The 20,565-nt window shown below is 39.8% G+C and overlaps 2 protein-coding genes across 6 annotated transcripts in view; both read right to left on the reverse strand.

Moving 5' to 3' along the window:
• Positions 1–5,366: 5,366 nt before the first annotated feature.
• Positions 5,367–10,019, reverse strand: c1qtnf5 (C1q and TNF related 5). The gene is made up of 4 exons (XM_022200953.2): positions 9,878–10,019; positions 9,354–9,470; positions 6,129–6,373; positions 5,367–6,060 (listed from the first exon to the last, which is right to left on the reverse strand). The coding sequence occupies exons 3-4, from the start codon at positions 6,358–6,360 to the stop codon at positions 5,540–5,542; spliced, it is 753 nt and encodes a 250-aa protein (XP_022056645.1). The 5' UTR covers positions 6,361–6,373; positions 9,354–9,470; positions 9,878–10,019; the 3' UTR covers positions 5,367–5,539.
• A 5,693-nt stretch (positions 10,020–15,712) lies between these two features.
• Positions 15,713–20,565, reverse strand: part of kmt2a (lysine (K)-specific methyltransferase 2A) — a 41,846-nt gene continuing 36,993 nt past the window's right edge. For all 5 annotated transcript variants that reach the window (XM_051957521.1, XM_022200952.2, XM_051957519.1 and 2 more), the window contains exon 34: positions 15,713–20,511. In XM_051957521.1, the coding sequence (XP_051813481.1) occupies positions 20,236–20,511 (276 nt within the window). In that variant the 3' untranslated portion in view covers positions 15,713–20,235. The remainder of the gene's footprint in view (positions 20,512–20,565) is intronic.

Consider the following 20,565-nt stretch of genomic DNA (forward strand, 5'->3'; position numbering starts at 1 on the left):
CTGGGACAGATGTTGGAATAATAAAATCCTGATGTACTTCTCAGTCCCGTTTAGATTTATTTTAATATCCACACATCATAAAGTCTACTCTGGCCTGTTGATACAGTTGGTTGAAGCACGAGCAGTCTGGAGAGAGGATACTCGACACTTGTTTGCAGTGTTTTAGCTGCTGATCAGTGATACAACACTGCCCCCTGCTGGAGAAAAAGTAGCACCATCAACTTTAGTAGAATGCAGAATATAAAAGCTGAAAGTGAAAGAATAACCTGGATGACTCACTGTCTTCATTATGGATATTTCTAATATTTTTTTCCAAGTGAGTTCGTTTTTCTTATATTCTGCTTTCACATAATACCATCATATACATTTTAAAGCTTTACATTTTCAAATGAGAAGCCACGAGGTCATGATAAAGTCTCTGGAATTTGACCTAAGGAGCAATTTGTGTTCAGTAATTAAACAAGATGTACACATGGTGGGTTGTAATAGCTGATCCTGTTGTTATTTTATGTTATTTGAACATCTTTAAAGTTAGTATTAAAAGAAATCACGATATTGCACAAGGATTTTTAACAAGAATACGACCATGAAAGTGTGGAAAAGACCTTAAAGCAATAGTCTGATATTTTTGGAAATATATTTGTTTACTTTCTTACAGAGAGATGGATGTGAAGCTCACTCAACTTTCTCATATTTCTGCATTAAATGTAAAGTGACAGGCAGCAGAAGGTTAGTTTAGCTTCACACAAAGACTGAAAACAGAGGAAAATGACAAACTGAACGCTGTTCAAAGGTGCCAGAATTGGGTTGTGCTTGAAGCCTGAACACTGAAGTTTACTGGAAGACACACACACAGAGAGAGAGAGAGAGAGAGAGAGAGAGAGAGAGAGAGAGAGAGAGAGAGAGAGAGAGACCAGTAGCTACTGTTTGACTGCCACCACACTGGAACACAAACTGGAGGTCATCAGAACCTTTTAGCAGCAGGCTGAGAACGTCCCTACCAAGACAGAAAGAAAAGGAATTAAACACACTCCTATTAAGAGCGCACTAAGGACTTGTGGTTTTCCTGACTGGGCCTTCTTCAAGTCAGCAAAAACATGAGGAAAAATGGCACCATAGCGAACAGAGAAGAGAAGAACAGGCGGAACAACATCGTCATCCATTGTAATAGCAGCGATGTTTGAGAAATGTATATATTAGGGGAATTTTCTACAAACATAACATACTGGCACAACTTTCACCCAGTAACACAGATAAAAACTGATTCACCCGAAGGATGAAACTCCTAAAGACAAGTAAAGCAACACTGTATATGCAGTACAATGCAGTGGCCTACATATAGGAGGAAAATACAGAAGAAACCAGCTGCTCTGGACAAGACTCAGTTTACCTACATCTGAAGGATAAGAGGCACTCCTTAGAGGGCAACAATGTTAATGTTCTGGACAGAGAAAAGGAATAGTTTGAGCAGGAAGTGAATGAAACCATCCATGCTATGCTGCAACAAGGGGACCTACAGTACCACTTATCAGGTACTTATAAGTCAGTCTTGAGATCAGATTTCCTCTTAAAAAGTTCCACCACCATTAACATCCATCAAGACACAAGACATCTTAGTTTTGGTTTGTTAGAATGCCATTAACCTTGAGATTTGTTGTTGATGATATGTATCTGGGACTCCTCATCAGTCAGTTAGAACTGATGAAGCCTCATGGATGAGAAACATTTTCTCGTTTTCAAGAACCAAAAAAAAAGTCGAGTTGATTTTTAGTGACTCTTGTAGGATTAAAATGACTGAATGACAGAGAATCTACACAGACAGAATCTGTCTTCCAGTAACTCCAACACTCAAAACGAATTAACACAAACATTAAAAAAAAAAGTTTCTCAAGTTGCACTTCTGTTTCCTAATCAAAGCAAAAACCAGCAGCCTGCTGGTGAACTGGATCGGAAACTCAGCAGACGAGGCTGTTTCTTTAAGATCATCATGTACGCACAAGAAAACACAGACTAATGTAAACTAATAGGATCTAACCCTATTTAATGAACAGGATTAGGAAAAAAATGTCTTGGAGATATTTTTAGGGAGCAGACCCACCCATGTTCCAGTGATACTCAGCCAGAGGATATTTGCTTTCAGCATTTCTAAAATCTCTGCTATGACCCTGCCTCTCTACTGTGTATGTACACAGTGCCATCTCTAACAGCCTCATCATTTCACCATCATTACACCCTATCTCTAACGACATTTTAATCCAAATGTCAAAGTGTCACCTTATTTTCCTTCACCCGGACAGACACCCGCCCACTCTGCATTTAAGGAGTGATGTCACTGTCTGCCTTGCCATCCGAGCATTTATAGAGTGATTTACAGGCACTGAACTAATGGAAATAACTGATTGATGCCAAGGGAAGATTGATTAACTCCTTGGATCTCTCATTCCACCCTAGAGGGAATAGTTATGAGGATATATTTGGAGCTTAATTATGTGTAGGAGTGAGGGGAGTGAGGGGAAAATAGCATTTCCTCATGTCTGAGGTAGTGTGTTTGACAGACACAGAAAGGCTTTCATGGGTTCTGGTCTTGTCAGAATTTACTCCACTAAATAAACAACTGTGTTTCAAGAAAACTGTCAAGAGACAGAGGAGAGAGGCTCATCTCAGTGAACTGGAGGAATAATACTTACCATGAGTACTGACGAGAAGAAGAAGACAACTGACGTACACCAACCAGCTCACACTGCTGAAAAGTAGCTTGTGAGTCTGTCAAGGTACTTACAGCGTTTGGTGGAATCATTAGGCTGAAGTAAACACAGGGAATCCAGTGGAAAATGAATATTTTCCAGCCTTTTTCAGTTTGGTATTTACTTTGGTAGTTCTCTGCCTTTGGGAATAAAAACCAGGAGCCTGGATGCTGAAGTTTATTAATAAAAATGTCTCATCAAAGTTGATTAATCCGGCAGATCTGGAAAGTAACTAAGTGGATTTGCTGAAGTGTTTATACTTGTACTTTACTTTTATGTAATTTAGTATTTCATACTTTCAAATCACGTTTCTGTTGTGCATTTACTTAACAGTTTTACCTTTAATTAGTTACTTTTTACATTAAAAAAGTAAAAGCAAAATGTATTCTTTCCCATTGCAGGTTTATCTTGTAACTTATTGGTGCAAATTGACTAAACACTGTACTTCACTTGATTCTTTCTATTTTCTGATACTTTACACTTCCATTCCACTGCATTTCAGAGGGAAAAATTACATTTTTTTTACTCCGCTATTCCACACTTTGGTTTACTACTTTACTACTTTGCAGATTTAGTTTAATATTGCAAAATATAATCAACAAAAATGTAAATTATCACAAGTAGATAAACCTTTAAAGGTAGTAATATGTGTGTCAGCCTGGAGGCTTTAAACACAATAATTCATCATTAATAATAATCCAGTCATAAAAAACACATTATTTTGAAATATCTCATCCTGCAACCTCAGTATTTTTCCTTTTGGTGCTTTACTCACATATATATTTTGATTCTAATCATTTTGTATGTTTCTGAACCAAAATTTAAAAAATGGTATGTAAGAGTACTTCTTCCACCTCTTCCCATTAGAGGGACCAGAACCACTGAATTAGACTACCTAACTGTTCGTAGAATAATTAAAACTGAACTACGTTGAATGAGAATTTGTTTCTGATAATTCATCTGTACTTCAAATGAAGAGGATGTTTACAGTGTTTTATGGGTATTGTTTCTTAAGTGTAGGATCCACTAAGGGCAGACAGGAATGTTATCAGAAAGGGACTCAGCAGTTCTGTTTGACATTAACGATGTTGAATTGACTTATACGGAATTTTTTTCTTACACATAGAACAAATCTCTGAGACAGCTTCCTTTCTCCTGTACAGTGTTGTCAAATCAGGAGCATCTAGTCTCAGAGTGATGCTGACAAGCTGCATTTGTTACTTCTACACTGGAGTATTGTAATTCTTTATTGCCAGGATTTCCTAATAACTCTCTGTAAACTTCCATTTGATCCACAATACTGCAGAATGCTGCTACTGGCTTCACTTCATCGGTTCCTTGTAAAATCCAGAATTTAACACCTTTCTCCTCACATAGAAAGCTCCTAATAAAACAACTCAATTGTATCTCAAAGGCCTCACTGTACCAAAATAACCCACCAGAGCACTTCACTCTCAGACTTACTTGTGGTTTCTAAAAGCAGAATGAGAGTCAGAACCTCCAGCTATCAGACTCTTCTAATGCAGAATCAGCTCCTAGTTTGAGTCAAGGAGGTAGACGCCTCTGTACTTTAAAGATCAGGCTCAGAACTTTCATTTTGATGAAACTTAAAGCTAGGACATGACCCTGAACCGTCTCTTAGTTATGCTGCTATAGAACTAGACTTCCCATTCTGTGCTGAGCTCCTCTCCTCTTCTTCTCTCTTCAAACATTTATATACCACAAATGCATGACATTAAGTTCTTCTCTCTCCTCCAGTTTGTGTTTTTTTCCTCTGTGCAGGAATCTGTGGCACTGGAGATTTCTGATCAGCTGCCATTAGCCTCTCCAACCTCCTCAGTGTTTATTGTTCTCCTATGTGTCATTCATCTGTATTCTATTTGATATCCTGTTCTGTCTCCACTCCACCCTCATCCCACCTGGTGAGGCAGATGGCTGCCCTCCATCTGGTTCTGCTGTAGGTTTCTTTCTGTCAAAGGGGAGTTTTTTCTTGACGCTGCCTTCAAAGAGTTGCTCAAAGGGAATCTTTAGTTTGGTTGGATTTCTCTCTCTATAAGACAATCTTGGATAGATAGATAGATAGATAGATAGATAGATAGATAGATAGATAGATAGATAGATAGATAGATAGATAGATAGATAGATAGATAGATAGATAGATAGATAGATAGATAGATAGATAGATAGATAGATAGATAGATAGATAGATAGATAGATACTTATTAATCCTGAAGGAAATTCAAGATGTATATAAAGTGCCTTGACTTGTCTTACTTTGAGGAAATACGACTGAATTAAGTAGAAGCTAACTAACTCAATAATGAATCTGATCTCTTCATATTTCCAATATTAAAAGTATTTATGGAAAAAACATGTCAGTCAAGTGTGTTTTTAAAAAATCTAAAGATGTGTTCATGTCGTGTGTTAGCTGTGTAGTTACTGATGGGAAACTAAGTGCAATAGTTGCATAAAAGGCTGTTTGAAATTGTGGCCTGGAGCTGCCCACTGTCACCACATCTGTTACAAGAATTAACTGTCTCAGCAGTTTAAAGGCTGCAAGTGAGGAACAGAATAAACTGCACAGCTCAGTGTACGTACATCACACTTCACCAGTACACTATGTGCTATTCACGTCACATTTTATGCTGTGTTTTTTATTATTATTTCTTGCACAAATACAGCTGTGACACGTCTCAGCTGATTCACTCGTCTTTATCCAGAACTTCTCAATTAGAAAATCAAATAGTTGTGGTTCGTTTCCCTCAGTGGGATATGACTTTGTTCGTAGGCACTTGTCATGCAAACACAGCAGAGTTTTTCCAGTCTGAGTACACCAGGAAGCCGCTGAAGGTGCTGTCTGTCTTGGTGCTGGAGTAAAATCCATTGTACTCTGAGAGCGCCATCTGGACCCACACCTGGTCACCGGGGACGAGGTGGAGCAGGGAGCCGCCTGACAGGGACGCTGGTTTGGGCCAGTTGCCATAAAACTGAAAATAAGAAGCCACCACGTGTCCGTTCTTCATCAGGTCAAACTGCAGGCTGGCACGGTAGACTGTGGCGTGGACGGCGAAGTAGTAAACTCCAGGGACTTTGCAGGTGAAGCGCCCGGTCTCTTTGTTGTAGTCGCCTTGTTCGTTGAGCATGATGGTGTCAAAGTGGACTGCATCGCCCACATTGAGGGGTAAAGTGTTGCCCTGAGACAATTTGGCACTGAAGGCTGATTTGGGAGCTACAGCACACTCTCCCGGCTCCCCCCTCTCTCCCTTTTGTCCAGGGTCACCGCTGTCTCCGGTCAGGCCTCGCACTCCCGTCTCACCTGAAGAGGACAAACATGAGCGTCCAGCAGTGACAGGATCACACACTAGCATAAAGAGAACAGAGTACCTGATTCTCCCCTGTCTCCTTTCTGTCCTTTCTCCCCCGGAGCAGCATCCCTTCCATCCCTCCCATCCCTCCCCGGCTGACCAGGACTGCCATGAACTCCAGGAGAGCCGGGGGTACCAGGGTGACCAGTGCACAGACTGGCAGGGATCTTGTTGTCCTCTAACTGGTTGGAAAGATGGACTTGGAGGACGAGGAGGGAGTGCAACAAAGGTAACAGCCTAAGAGAGGTCATTGCAGTGTCACGGCTGAGAGGGAAAAAAGGAACAGAAAAAAACAAAGATAAAGGAAAGCGCATGTAGAAGCATTACAGTTTACTAACAAGGCCATGGGGGAGTGACACCAAAGTTTGGACTGGATTACAGACAATGGGAGAAGTTTTTAATCTGATAAAACAAAAGTGCACCACAGATCCCACTGCAAATGTAAATAAAGCATCAGAATTACAAATGGAAAAAGAGCACATGTAATTTTTTAAATTGTGGCACGTGTAAACACTGAAGCAGGTTTCTACAACATAATTGAAGACCTTTCAGGATAATATTTTGTTTGCTTTTTCTTGTCAAACAGAGCATGACAAAGGATTACAAAAGTTTCCACTTCGTTAAAAGGGAATCTGCCAAGTGGACTTAAGGAGTGTTTTTCTCTCTGACAATAGTGCCAGCTACAAGCGCTCTTTGAAAATCAGATAAAACCTGCAGGATGGTGACTAATTCAAACAGATTCTTCATCATGTTGTAGGCATGGAGCTGTATGACAATGTATGAGTCAACGCTGATATTTAGTCACAAAACTGCCTCTAAAAATAGTCAGATTTTTTTAAAAAAAGGGAAGCTATTGTTTCTGAAAACTGAATGTAACTGTTTTAAACATATATAGTAATTCAAATTGCGAATTAGCAACGGAAATATGTATTATGATACGTCTGCGTTATATTCTGTCTGCAAATTTCTCATTTGGTACGAGGTAAAAGAACACAGAAATCACCATATCACTTTCCAATCTGTCGTTATTCATTCGATTTCAGTGCAGCCAAAAGTGTAACCAAGTACTGAGCAATTCAGAACAGATGAAGTTTCAGAAATGTCCTTCTCCACTCAGGCATAATAACTTAGAAAATATTTTTAAAACTTTCCTAAGCGTGGATTTTTTAGTGATATTAGACAGCAGCACGCACACACACACACACACACACACACACTGAGAGCTTGTGTTTATTAATACAGCTGCAGTTTATGATCCAACAGGTGACTCATTTTCCTCAAATGATCGAGTTGAGAGTCGTGATACTGAGAACAGCGTGCACCTTTTTAGGGAAGGCACGCTGAAGGAAGTGATGGAGGGAAAGAAAAGGCTTAAAAATAACCTGAAGCAAAGGAAAAACTTACAATAATCAAACAGACACAGTGAGGACTATCATCCATGATCCCAAACTGATTTAACTTTTACATAAGCAAAGGAGCCAGCCCATTTCACAGGCTGAGAAATGTTATTTATGGTGTATTACAGCCATATTACATAATTAGCCACATAATTTAATAAAGTATGATTTGCTCATTTAGCACAGATTGCTCACATCTCCTAAACAACACATTAATACTGTTGGTTTCTGAACAGATGTTTCTTATAAAAATCTGATGAGATGCTGAATACCAATCAGTCCACTCAGAAACTGCTCACAGACACACCTAAAACTCAAATTCTCTCTGCCTCTTCTTTCCTGTTTGGTTGCGAGCATGAATTGTCCTTTGTTGACCCTGAAATCTACAATCAGAGAGTTAGCAAACTTCACAGTCTGTCTTGAATAATCCTAATGAATTGTGACGATATTTGGATTACAACACATTTTAAAAAATTTTTCCTGCTGGGTTTCAGTCCATTTAGGAAATATTAAAGACAAGATATGAGTTTGTCTCGTGTCTGGGAGAAGGACCATTAACTAAACTGATGAACCGAGCTGGAGAAACACTTACTGCTGCCAAACAGCGAGTTTAGTAATGAAAACCTGCTGTTTGTGGTGTGCTGCAATAATGAGAAATGCAAGATTTTGTCATCTATCAGCAGGTCTTCTAACTGGAATTGAGAGCTTACATCCACAACAGCTGCACGAAGAGAGAGAAAAAGGGGAGAGTGAGGCATAAACAGAAAGAAAAGAGAGAAAAGGAGCAGGGAGAAAGACTTCAGTGTCAGCATTCCTGGCAGCAGACGAGAGCAGACGAGAGGACAAATACTGGAGAGTCTGAGCAGCTGCTCAGTCCTCAGTAGCCCTCAGATGATTGGAAACATGAATGTTTTCAGTGACAGCACAAAAGAAGAATCCACTGTTTATCGACCACCAGTGCTCTTTTGAGTTACAGAAAGCGCACTGAGTTTGGAGAACACTTCTAGGACATTTATTTTTGCATGTTATCAGATTAGATTCAAATGTTCTCAGTTTAAGAAGCAGTTGTAAGAAGTGTGGAGGACCCACATTTTTGCTGGAAACTCAAGTTCTGATTTTAATCAAACTACAGCCCAGTGATTTTGATCTAATTTTACCACCTGGGTGGGCAAGATGAAGGTTTAGAAGGAAGATCAAAGATTTGATTTATCTGACAGATCCGTCCATTCCGACCGGTTTGGCACGCTGCCTGAACACCAGCTGGATTTTGTTCACATTTATTGTAACTCAGCATCAGATTGATAAAAGGCAAAGCTGCCCATTTATTTAAGCCATATATCTCTAAATAGTATCTCATGCAAAAGTGGGATGGACTGTAGCTAAGTATTCAAGTTCTGCAAAAAAGTCCCGTTTTAGATTTACTTGTACTTCAGTATTGTTGGTATTGTTGTGTTTTTATTTTACTTTAGATTAGTACAAGAAGAGCTCATGAATATGGTGTATCTACAGCATTGTAGTGCTGCTTAACCCCGTGTCAGTAATAATAATGCAATACTCTTACATATATTAACAGAAAACTTTTACGTTTATTACTTTAACTACATTTTGCTCAGTATTCTTGCACTTTGACATCGAATTAGCAATGAAGGACTTTTACTGAGTCATTTTCTGTTACATCTACCGAATACAAAAGGTGCACATTTTGGTAATTAAGTTTATACTAGATGGTCTAAAGGGGAAAAAAAAGATGCCAGTACCTTCTGTTCCGACCCTTTCACCTGCACTGAAGAGCAGCTTTCACGCTTTGACTCATAATGTTTAATCCAAGAATTGAAGCCAAAACTTACCAGATGATGGAGTGAAGTATTTAGTAGCTGCTGCTGCTGTTCCCTTGTGTGTGTGTGTGTCGAAGAGAAAACCACTGGAAGCTGTTCCTCCCGTTCAGAGAGTCTGGCTGGGAAAAACTGAAAAGGAATGGTAATGAAATCCAATTAGAAACTGGGGTGGGTGGGACAGGAGGAACCATGGGTGGAGAAGACGGAGAAAAATCTGTGATGGTAATCCACCAGATACACAACCAAAACACGAAGTGTGTCCAAATCAGTGTGAGACGAGGGGTGAGAACAGAGGAGAGGAGGATGATTAATGGAGGAATGTTTGGGAAGTTGCATAACAGTGTTGAGAAAACGGTCCAAAACCAGAGAGAGTTCAGAGGGCTGTGGTCAGAAAAGGCAAATGTCACGAATGAGCTGTCCTCCCAGCTTATTACAGGGAAACAGCACTGCTCACAAAGACAGACCCTCAGCCAAAAAACAAAGAAGCAAAACTGATTTTAAAAAAGCCAGAAACACACGGACTTTCACACACTTACCACGATTTTCATCATCTGCCTCCAAGATGAAGTAATTTGCTCGATCCAGATAGCATCTTCTCATATCAGTCTTCCACTCAAGCAGGACTGTGACAGTAATCCTCTTTTCTTCTGTAATCCTTCAGTGGTAGCGTTAAGTTGATAAAGCAAGAGGTCTTAATATGTTTTTGGCAAGTGAGCTAAAGTTGAGCTGATTATATTTTGCTGCTCCCCTTGAGTCCAGGCCAACGGAAACATGTTTTTACTGTTATCATGCAGCGGTGACCCCAAAAGGAGCAGTCCGGCGCCAAAACTGGAGATGAGATCACAGCACATCCAGCTAATCTGTGTGGACAAAACGGAGTGAAGTCTTGGAACATGAGCAGCTGACCAACAAAGTGACAAAACAGATGTGAATACTTTGTACGTGTTTATTTGTTAGAAGTCATCTGGTGATAATCTACTTCTATAACAGTGGACAACAGAAGCACACCCCTGTGCAAAATCATTCAAATGTCCAGCGATTCAAATGTGCGATTATGATAGTATTTGATATTGTGAATAGCCAAAAACAAGTACTTTGTAAACACTGTATGCTGAAAATATAAAGTTGAAGCTCAGTGGAAAAAAAAACATAAACCAATGATCGCTGACACACATTACAATCCCTGTGATCATTGAAACTAAACTGTGTACAGCTGTGATTTCCAATTAGCCAAACCACATGAACATGGTTGTAAAATGATCTGTGAAACCAGAACTTTCCCAGTTTTTGACCTGCCGGCTGTGTCTATCTGCATGTCTGCATCATGGCTCCGTAAGAAGAAGAACTGCTGACTAATCTGACCGTGAGAATTCAAAAAGATGGAAAAGAAAGGTCTGTGACCGACTAAAAATCTGTGAAAACACATTTGCAGCAATAATGAGGCGGTACAGAATGAGCCACAGTACCGCTAATCAGAGCTACCACTAAAACAAAATGTTCTACATGCATAATATAACTGACATCTAATAAAATGACTAGTGCTTACTTTTCTGCAAGATGAAAAGTTATTAAGAAACAGGTAAAGAACATCAAATAATCTTGAGAGAACTTTTTTTTCTGGTCAGATGAGACCAAATTAACTTTACTGAACTTCAAATGGAGCTAACATATTTATTGTGAACCTGGACTGCCACAGTGACTGCATAGTCCTGACAGTGAAGCACAGAGGCGGCACTGTGATGATATGTGGCTGCATCAGCATAAAAGGTGTTTCGAAGATGGCATTTATAGATGGCACCATGTCTGAATGTATGCAGACATACCAAAATATGTACTAGCAAGATGACTCCCAGTCTGCAGAGGCTTTGCAGAAGAGGAATTCATCATGATAATAATGCAAAACACGCAGCCAAAATTGCACAACAGTTTCTGAAAAAGGTGAAAACCATGATCTGGCCAAGAATGTTGGCTGATCTGAATCCAGCAGAGCCAATTTGGGATATTACAAAGAAGACAGAAAGACACAATCCAGCAAAGAGCAGCTGAAAAAGACAAAAGAAAGAAGAATGTCAGATCATTTCTTCTGAAATCTGATATTCTCTGTGGAGGGGAGAAGAGAGTCTGTTATCAAAAATGAAAGTGGGCATATAAAGTATTGAAAAACTAAAAGATTTGAATCTCAGTAATGTACTGAGTTTCAACTAATGATGCAATTACTGTACAGGGATCCAATTTCAACTCATTTCACACTAAGGTGATATTGCACAGGCGTGTAATGACTTCTGTTGAAACTGAATCGCATTCAGGAATCACTGTTAGCCGTGCTAACAGTTGAAGGAGCTGTAATCCTGTCCTATCAGTCCTCTGCTTTGGTCCAAACTGAACTATCTAAACAGCCTTTCTGATGATTGTGGTGTGGTGTAGCTACCTGGACATGAGCCGGGGCTTGATCAACCCCAGCTGAGTCGTCTGGGTGAGAGTGTCGAATGTTGAAAGACCCAAAACACCTGCTGACCCCCAAAACATCACCGATGGTGTGTTAAAAGATGAGGTATGTTGAAAGTAAGTGTGCTGTAGCTTGGTGCAAAACGATGCCCAGCAGCCAGGGTTTATTATGTTATGGTATGAGAATTTACCTAAAGCGTGTGAAGAGATTAAGTCTTTCAGATATGTAGAAAAGTTTGTACATCATGTCAAAACTGCAAATGATGAAAGTAAAAACTCTACGCAAATATACTGCAGTATTTTTGCTGGAGGGCTGTGTGTTCCAACCACTGAGGTAAGGTTTAAATACTACATTGTAAATCATTTCCACCAAATTAAGTCAGTCTATATGTATTATTGAGGAAATTAAAATTACATAACTGCTTATAAAAATAGGCACCCACCCTGCAGTTAATGAATTAAATATTTTGCTGTGGGATGCATGAGAACAAAGAGTGAAGCTGCTCAGAGTGAACACATGGCTCTGCTTAGCGTTTTAACACTGAAACGCTGCTTTTATGGGAATGTGGTGAGGAGGGGGTTTATGGTCAGCAGCTCTTTTAAACTAGAACTGAAACTCCTTTGAATTTGAGTCTTCAGGCTGTTGTGAGCTGCAGCAGACTCCTGTGGATACAGCAATCTGCAACTGAAGGTAAGACATGTATTTAATTAGCAGCACCAGAATCAGCACATTCTGGGCCTGCTACTCCAATTTCCTGTAAGAATCCATAAACTGCTGCTCAGAGGATTTACTGGTAATTTGGACCACTTGGCAACCCAACAATTTGAATTCACTTCCAGTGGGTGGTATTGAAGTGTGATTGAGTTGGCTTAAATACAAAAGGCAGTTTAGGTTTGGGGTTGAGTCTGTGTTTTAGAAACAGACCCACTTTTCAAGGTAAAGACCACCTTGAACTCACAAACTGTGAACACAGATGTTCTGCTTTTCCAAAGAAACACAGCAATGTGATGATGCACTGATTTCCCACAACACTTGGCAGTGGAAAAATAAAAACACTCATTATTTTGACCAGTGCCAACTAAAGAACTTCATATTTTATATAAACTGACACAGAAGTTAATAATTACCTCCGCTAGGAGGTTATGTAATCACCGGAGTTTGTCCGTTTGTCTGTCTGTCTGTCTGTTAACAGCATAACTCAAAAAGTCATGGACGGATTTTCACCAAAATTTTACAGAATGTCCGGAAGAGCAAAAGTGACAATCGATTAGATTTTGGAGGTGATCCGGATCACCGTCTGGATCCAGGATTTTTTTGAGTCCAGACAGAGTCCTTCAAAAAAATCCTGGATCCAGACGGTGATCCGGATCACCTCCAAAATCTAATCGATTGTTACTTTTGCTCTTCCGGACATTCTGTAAAAATTTGGTGAAAATCTGTCCATGACTTTTTGAGTTATGCTGTTAACAGACAGACAGACAAACAGACAGACAGATGGCCTGGCGGAGGTATGCGCTCTCCGAGTGCTTTTCTAGTTCTTATCTGGTGTCATCCTGTTGTTCTAGAAATTCATGGAAAATGAAATCCATGAAGTTACAGGAGAAACACCGACACAGCATACATAAGAAACAGCAACCTCTAACCCTGATGATGTTTTGAAGCTGAAACAGTGGGTCAATTTACTCTTTAATTAACCAACAAACTCGTGTAAGACTCATAAATGTACGGAATTTGCCCATGTTGCATCACAATAAAGCAAATTACTTTCGGGTATTGAACAGGGTCGGCCTTGGCTCTGGGAACATTTGGCAGGTTTATTTATTTATTAGTTAACCTTGGTGAATTTTGTTGTCAAAGATTCACTGAAAAAGCTTTTGGCAGACTAAAAATATTTAAAACAACAGCCAACGAAATCCAAGTGGTTTCCATTAACTTGCATACACAAAATGAACAATCAAACTGGTAATGATTTTAAAAACAGCCTTAGCACTCTGCACTGTGTTACTGTGTGGAGTATAATCTGTTGAGGTGGTCTGAAGTATAAAAACAAAGTCCTAAGAGTGACCAGTGAGAAACCACCACAGTATAAATCAGAACAAATCCCCATGTCTTTTTCTCTCCAGGTGTTGGCTGCTCCAAACAAATCGGCCACTTTCTGGCTGGCAATTAATTTACTGCACACTCCTGGTCCATTCCTTCGCTGTTCAGTTTCTCTCAATTAGTCTCTGATTAAACAAATTATTCCTTTACAATTAGCTACAGGCCAGAGAACAACTCTCCTTTGGGCTGGCAGGGCTCTTGATCTTGATCTTGACCAGCAACACACCAATGAGTTCATCTCAATAAGTGAGTCCAAATATGCAGCAATAAAGACAACAGCATGCAATATTAAAAAGAAGACAAAGATGAGACTAAATCCAGTGTGTGAAGTTGAGGTTTTCTCCATTCATCCTCTGTGGACCACATTTTACAGGGCTAACTCATGAAAATAATGTAAAGTTGTTTAACAGTCTATGCAACTCAAACAAGTGTCATCTAAGTGTTGAAATATTTTTATGAAGCTGAAATTAAATTTGAACAGCTTGCAAAAAAGGAAAAGGGGGTTTAATGACGTCCCATCCATGTTGGTTTAACCCTTCTGTTGTCCTCTTACAGGCACCAAAAAATATTGTTTCCTTTTCTGAAAAAAATAAAAATAACATTCAGCAAAACAAATATCCCAAATTTCTGAAAATTTGCAAAACCTTCAGGAAGAAAAATCCAATAATTCCTTAAAGTTTCCCTGAAAAGTTTTATTTATAAAAAAAAAATCCCCCAAATTTGGCAAGAAAATTCTTGTAAATATTTTCAAGAGTAAAAATCTTCAATAAAAGTACTAAAAAATATCTAAAGTCATTACATATATATCAGTAAAAGTTCTGATATTTTCTTTAAGAACATCCACAAAAAAATCAACCAAAATCCAGCGAAATTCGCCAGATTTTGGTTGATTTTTGGGTAAATGTTCTTAAGAAACATTTTTAACATTTCTTTTTTTCCACCAAACAATGTTCAAAGATTTCCCAAAAAATGTTGAAAATGTGGACATCAGAAGTTTTACTGTGAAAATATTTTTTTTTCCACATTTTCAATCTTTAAACTGGATCAATTTTTTCTTTCCTTTGTCTGCATTTATTCTCATTGTTTAACTCCACAGAAGGGGTGTCAACACTTTATGAGATTAATGCATATTTTAGTCTTGCAGCTAAATATCTTATTACTTAGTGCATGCGTGTGACCGTCACCAGCCCTCCCTGAAAGCTAAGCTGACTTTCTTTATTACAAATCCCTGTTAAGAGCCAGGGAGGGCAGTGCTACACCTCAGTGACGTGAGGGGAAACAAAGGGTGGACAGGATGAAACAGGACGGACAGGGACAGGGGAATATCAGGTGCTGTGTTATTCCCGACTATTAATTACCCATCAATGAGACAACCAAAAAAACCAAACCAAAAAAAATGAATAAACCAAACAGTATTGAACACCATAGTTGTGGGTGTCTTGACAGTATAGAGTGGAATAGGCCAGAAGAAGATACTAGAGAAAAGGAGCGTGGGTTTAGTGTGAGTTTAGACTCTGAAGAGACCCAGGCAGCCCGGGACAAGAGGGCCCACCCGCCACCCATGCCCCAACCCCACCAGAACCCCGCACCCCACCACCCCGCCCACCCAGAGCCAGGTCCCAATGCGAGTCCAGAGGGCAAAAATGGACAGAGCGACAGAAACTGGATCAATTTTGACCCGTAGGACGACACGAGGGTTAAAAGCATCTGCTGGTTAGGATCATGTCACACGGTTGAAATAAACCTTTTTGTCTAAACCACTGCTAATGAGTGACAGGACATTTCCCTAAACCCAACTAAACAGTAAAGGAGGCGAGAGACAGAAAAGAGTAAAGGAGACATGTTTATTATTTAAACTATCACTTAAATAAAAAAGTGCATAGAAAATAAACATGATTAGAAACTTTTCTTTTTACACTTATGTACAACTTTGTTTCCTAATTATACATTCAACCAAGTAGTTTGTGGTTTATTTTCACGGTGGTGGTTTTCCTTCATTTCGTTGATGTGTATTGAAAGAACAATGTTGAACGGGAGAAAATATGACTGTTGTGAATACCGTTATTACAGAGAGCAGGAGGAATTATTGATAAGACAAAGGTATATCCAAGGCAAAAGAAAACGAGCCTGTTCATGATCCATCTTTTATCAACATCCTACAGGTACGCTTTTCTGCGACACCACATCCCATCCTAGGCTGATAACTTCTATACAAGAAACAATTAGAAAATTACAAATACAGTTTAAGTACTCGTCCGACCTCTCCAAAACCTTGACTTGTAAAAGAACAATTCAGGGTGGATGTTGCACAAAATAAATAAATTAAATGTTTTCAACATCAGCATTATCTCAGCATTATGACTTTCTATAAAAAAACAGTACATAATAAGTACAACCAAAGCTTCGGAGGAGAGAGTGGTGGTCAGGGAGACGTGAGAGGTTTCCAAAATGAAAAGAAAACGACATTTTGGTGGGATCTTTAAACTCCTGATCAGTCTCCACAAACCAGACTCTTTAATTTTACCACATCAAGTAAGCCGTCTAAAAAGTCCCTGTTAAAATGTGAAAAAAGAAAAGAAAAAAAAACAAAGAAAAAAAACAGAAAACATTCACTACAACAACCAGAAAACAAACGGAGAAAAAAAATGGCTGACCTCAAGAAGTTCACAACCACATTAATACAGTTACATTTCTCATCACATAAAAACCGTTTCTTTCCAGAGAGAAAATAAAAGAAAAACTGCAATGCTCCTTGCTGGTGAAGGAACACTCACAGGCACAGCAAAATTGGTACTGGATATCAATATACAAAAGAATGATGCACGTTAGTTTTATCTGATAGTACTGTAACACAAAACCATTATAGAGTACATTGAAACATTGCTATTAACCATTATAAATCTCCTGTTTTGCTACTGTAACTAAGTTTGTCTGTCCATTCCATATATTGTATAGATACTAAAGTACAAGAAATTACTATGCATGTTTCTGTATAATATTGTTAAGTATTTATACTATAATTACAGATACCGACGGAGAAGGGCCACTGCTGTGGCGTGGTAAAATGAAGTCCAAAAAAACAACAGAGACCATTTCCTTATTGTATATATGCTGTTCAAAACAGTGAAATAAATGACTGAAACCTTCTGACCCTGAAAATGCAGAAGTGGATCTCATGAAGTGAGAGTCGTAGACAGAGCCCTTGGCATCCGTGACCGAGTTATCACCGATGCTGGTGTGAACTGTTTGAGCTAACCGGTTGTCCTACAGACAGAAACGCCACCGCTGTTCACACCTCAGTATTATTCCCAGTGCTGAAATGAAACTGCTGCTGCCCAGTTTGAGGTCGTATCTACACATCTTCCACAACTACCAGGGTTGCTGACACGAAAACTGAAAACGAACACAGCTGACAAAGTATCATCACGACTCTGGTGATGCGGAGGAAGAATATACATTCATTGTTGACCTTAGCAGCAGATCCCAGCGAGCCCAATGTTGGTGCCGCTGTACAACCGCGAGGCTGGCCTGTCCGTCGGGGTGGAGGGGTCTCAGTGGAAAAGCACAGCCGAGGTTTGCACAAACTACACCGTCAGGAAGGGGAGGGCTGCTGGTGTGGTCCCTGCCTTCGCTTTGTTGCAGAAAAAGAGTCAAGTGCACTTTTGCTAGAGCCTCAAACACCGCTGTCAGGAGTCGTCAAGACCGATCCAGGTCGACCGCACTCAGATTTTGTTTCAGAGCTTGATGCACAAAAGCATCCTCAGTGACTGTATCTGTGCTTGTGGTTTCAGCATGAGAGTTGCATTGTCTGTCTGGAGAGTGAGAGAGAGAGCTGAGTTTTCCTATGTCTGTTCAGTGCCTGTGTCACAGCTAAAGTGCAAACCGTTTGTGGGTCATATTTTAGTTTTAGTTCACAACAACAAGGGGCAGTGTGGGAATAACTGCTAACGACCTTTAGATGACAACGAAGTCAGCATGAACGGCAGACAAAAATGAACTAAAAGGGACAAAACGGAGGAAGTGACTTTAATCGCATAGTGGAACCAGTCAGTCTAAACAACCTGCTGAAATATTCAGTCCAGAACATGAAGGCTTGTAAGAAAGAAGAGGCATGCTCATTTTCAACTAAGGCAAACCACAAGGAAAGGAGACTGGATGAAAGAAACGCTTTCCAAATGCTGGTGAGCTCTGATCAACAGTCACCAGGAGAACACGTTTGTTTTTTGAAATGAATAAATTGGCTCAATGAAGATCTGGTGAAAGCTGTTGGAATTAAAATAGAATTAAAATAAAGGCACCTCTTTATTATAGACCAAGTCTGCAGAGGGACAGAACACCTTAAACTGACAGGATTGTTGTGTGAATGGTTTGTATGTTGCTAATTGGCTGTAAGCCTGTCGACACCGGGCTGATTGGTGACTGAAAACTGAATCGATCTGATATGACTGCAAGGTAGCAGCCTGTGAGTGGACTTGATTCTCGGCGTGATGTGGTGTGGAGACAATAAGGCTGGAGAGAGGAGATATCTGCTATGGATCAACAATCTAAACTCTCTCAAGTGCATAATAATAGTTCACATGACTGCCATACTGCCAGCTCAAACTGAAACAATGAAAAAAAGAAACGTCAACTCTGACCAAACGGCCTGGGATAGATAAAGAGCTACTGGTGGACTGAACTAAGAAGGGGACCAAGCCACAGACCAGCGTCAGTCTTTGGAATCAAAGAAAACATTCAGGTTACAAATAAAAATAAAAACAAAAACAAAATTACAACAAAAAAAACAACTTTTGAAAAGGCAGCAGAATACAAAACATAGAGAACAAGCATTAGTGTTTGTAAACCTCTATTTCCTACAAAAATGGCAATAAAATAAATACGATTTTTTAAAAATATAAATACCATCATTAAGTGCTATTCACTAGTGAGTGCTTTTTAAGTTTTTTTGTAGAAAAATATACATTATTTACATTTGTTTTTTAAAAGCAAGCATGATATTTCCCTGTCCATAATAAAAAGACAGATAACAGACAAGACTTTAGAAGACAATACAAATAAAAAAACATTTTTCCATAGTAATGGTTATCACAACAGGCCAAGAAGAAAACAAGCTGTGTGAAAAATTCAATTCAAGGGCGTGACGTTTGGTTCTCTTTGCTGCTGTAATTTGGAACATGATTCAAAAGTCCAAGCTTATAACAAGTTTGATAATAACAACAGCATGCACAAACTTGCAACATGTCTGTCAGTACGTCTGTGTCCGAGACACAGCTCAAAAAAATCAATTATAAATATGTCTACTCAAGCACATCAGTAGGTTTCTCTGGTCCCTCGGTTGTCAGTCCACCAGAATCTCTAGCTGCCTCGCTCTCTCAGGCCAGAGGCTTCATCCCATCAACAACATGTCGACACAGCTACCAAGCCGTCAGACTACAAGTCAAGTTAAGTACGTCGGATGGTATCATCCTTTACACGAACGGCCAAAAATAAACATTTGTTTTTTTAAAAAAGAATCTTCCCCCCTCCCTTGTCTCTTTTTTCCCCTCTTCTTTTCTGTGGCCACTGCTCCCCCTAGTGTTTCCACCTGTACAGCTCTTATCAGGCTGCTAGACACAAGCAGCCCCTATTTACAGTATCAAATGTACACACCCACGAGCTCTTAAAAAAGGTCGGTCAGGGAAGGTTCCAGTAAATCACGACAGCTCTGAAGGCATCAGGGCACATTCAGACAGGGAGATGTGCATCAATAACAGCTGACACTGAGATAGAAACAAAAAAAATCCTAACAAGTTTCTAATTTTAACTTCTTGTAAAATTACTGTTACAAGTCCCTTCAACAAATTGCACTTTGGTGTAAAATGGAACCAAGTTCTTTGATTTGTTTTTTTTCTGTGTTCACATCTCAGCATTAGTAGACCATAACATATTTCTAAAAAATTAAGGAGGATGGGCCAATGTAAAAAATTATGAAGGGGTAACTTTATCATCCAAATATAAATAAAAGTTCTAATATTGCAATGCTGTGATCTCATTACTCACCTCTGAAGGTGAAACTTCCCGTGCCAAATGTAAATGAGACAAAAGGAGGCACAATATGTTGGAATTTCTACGAATGGCCCGTCCTCCAAAATGGCCCTTTCTGCATATACAGTACAACCGACAACCGCTGCCTCTGCTGTGGTCTGCCAACACCCGCAGCAGAAACACTGGCAGAGCTCGTGCCCTCTTGGCAGTTGTGGTCCTTCGTAGACCGGACCCATTAAATCAGTATAAAACCAGTGCCATGGCAAAACTCCCAGCAGGGGTGTCCTCATCAGCAGTCCTCTTTAGGTTGTTTAGATACGGGTGTCAGTTGAGGAACTTGCGACACTTCTTCGCGCCGCAGTTGCAGGGCAGCTTGTTGCTTGCATCCTCAATAGGGAACTTGTAGTCGTATGTGAGCTCCTCTCCACAGTAGATGCGGCGAGAGGCAAAGATGACGATGTGCTTCTGGCCGTCCACGGTGATGACCCGAGAGTAGCAGTTGGGCTCACAGGAGTGGTTGATGAAGCGGGCAGCGTTGCCGTGAACCGTAGCATCTACCACCTCGTAGTCATCGATGCGAAACATGTAGCAGCCAACGCCCTTGGAGGAAAGAGAGGACAGTTTGCATGTCTCACTGTCCCAATATGTTTCTAC

This window comes from Acanthochromis polyacanthus, chromosome 13 (genome assembly GCF_021347895.1).
Source record: "Acanthochromis polyacanthus isolate Apoly-LR-REF ecotype Palm Island chromosome 13, KAUST_Apoly_ChrSc, whole genome shotgun sequence".
NCBI classification, from domain to species: Eukaryota; Metazoa; Chordata; class Actinopteri; family Pomacentridae; genus Acanthochromis; species Acanthochromis polyacanthus.

Bases quoted from the DNA above. Each gene is read 5' to 3' on its own strand.
- c1qtnf5 (XM_022200953.2), bottom strand. From the start codon at position 6,360: ATGACCTCTCTTAGGCTGTTACCTTTGTTGCACTCCCTCCTCGTCCTC. The intron at 6,061-6,128 runs GTACTCTGTTCT...TGTCCTCTTCAG, and splicing joins AGGAGACAGGGGAGAATCAG to GTGAGACGGGAGTGCGAGGC.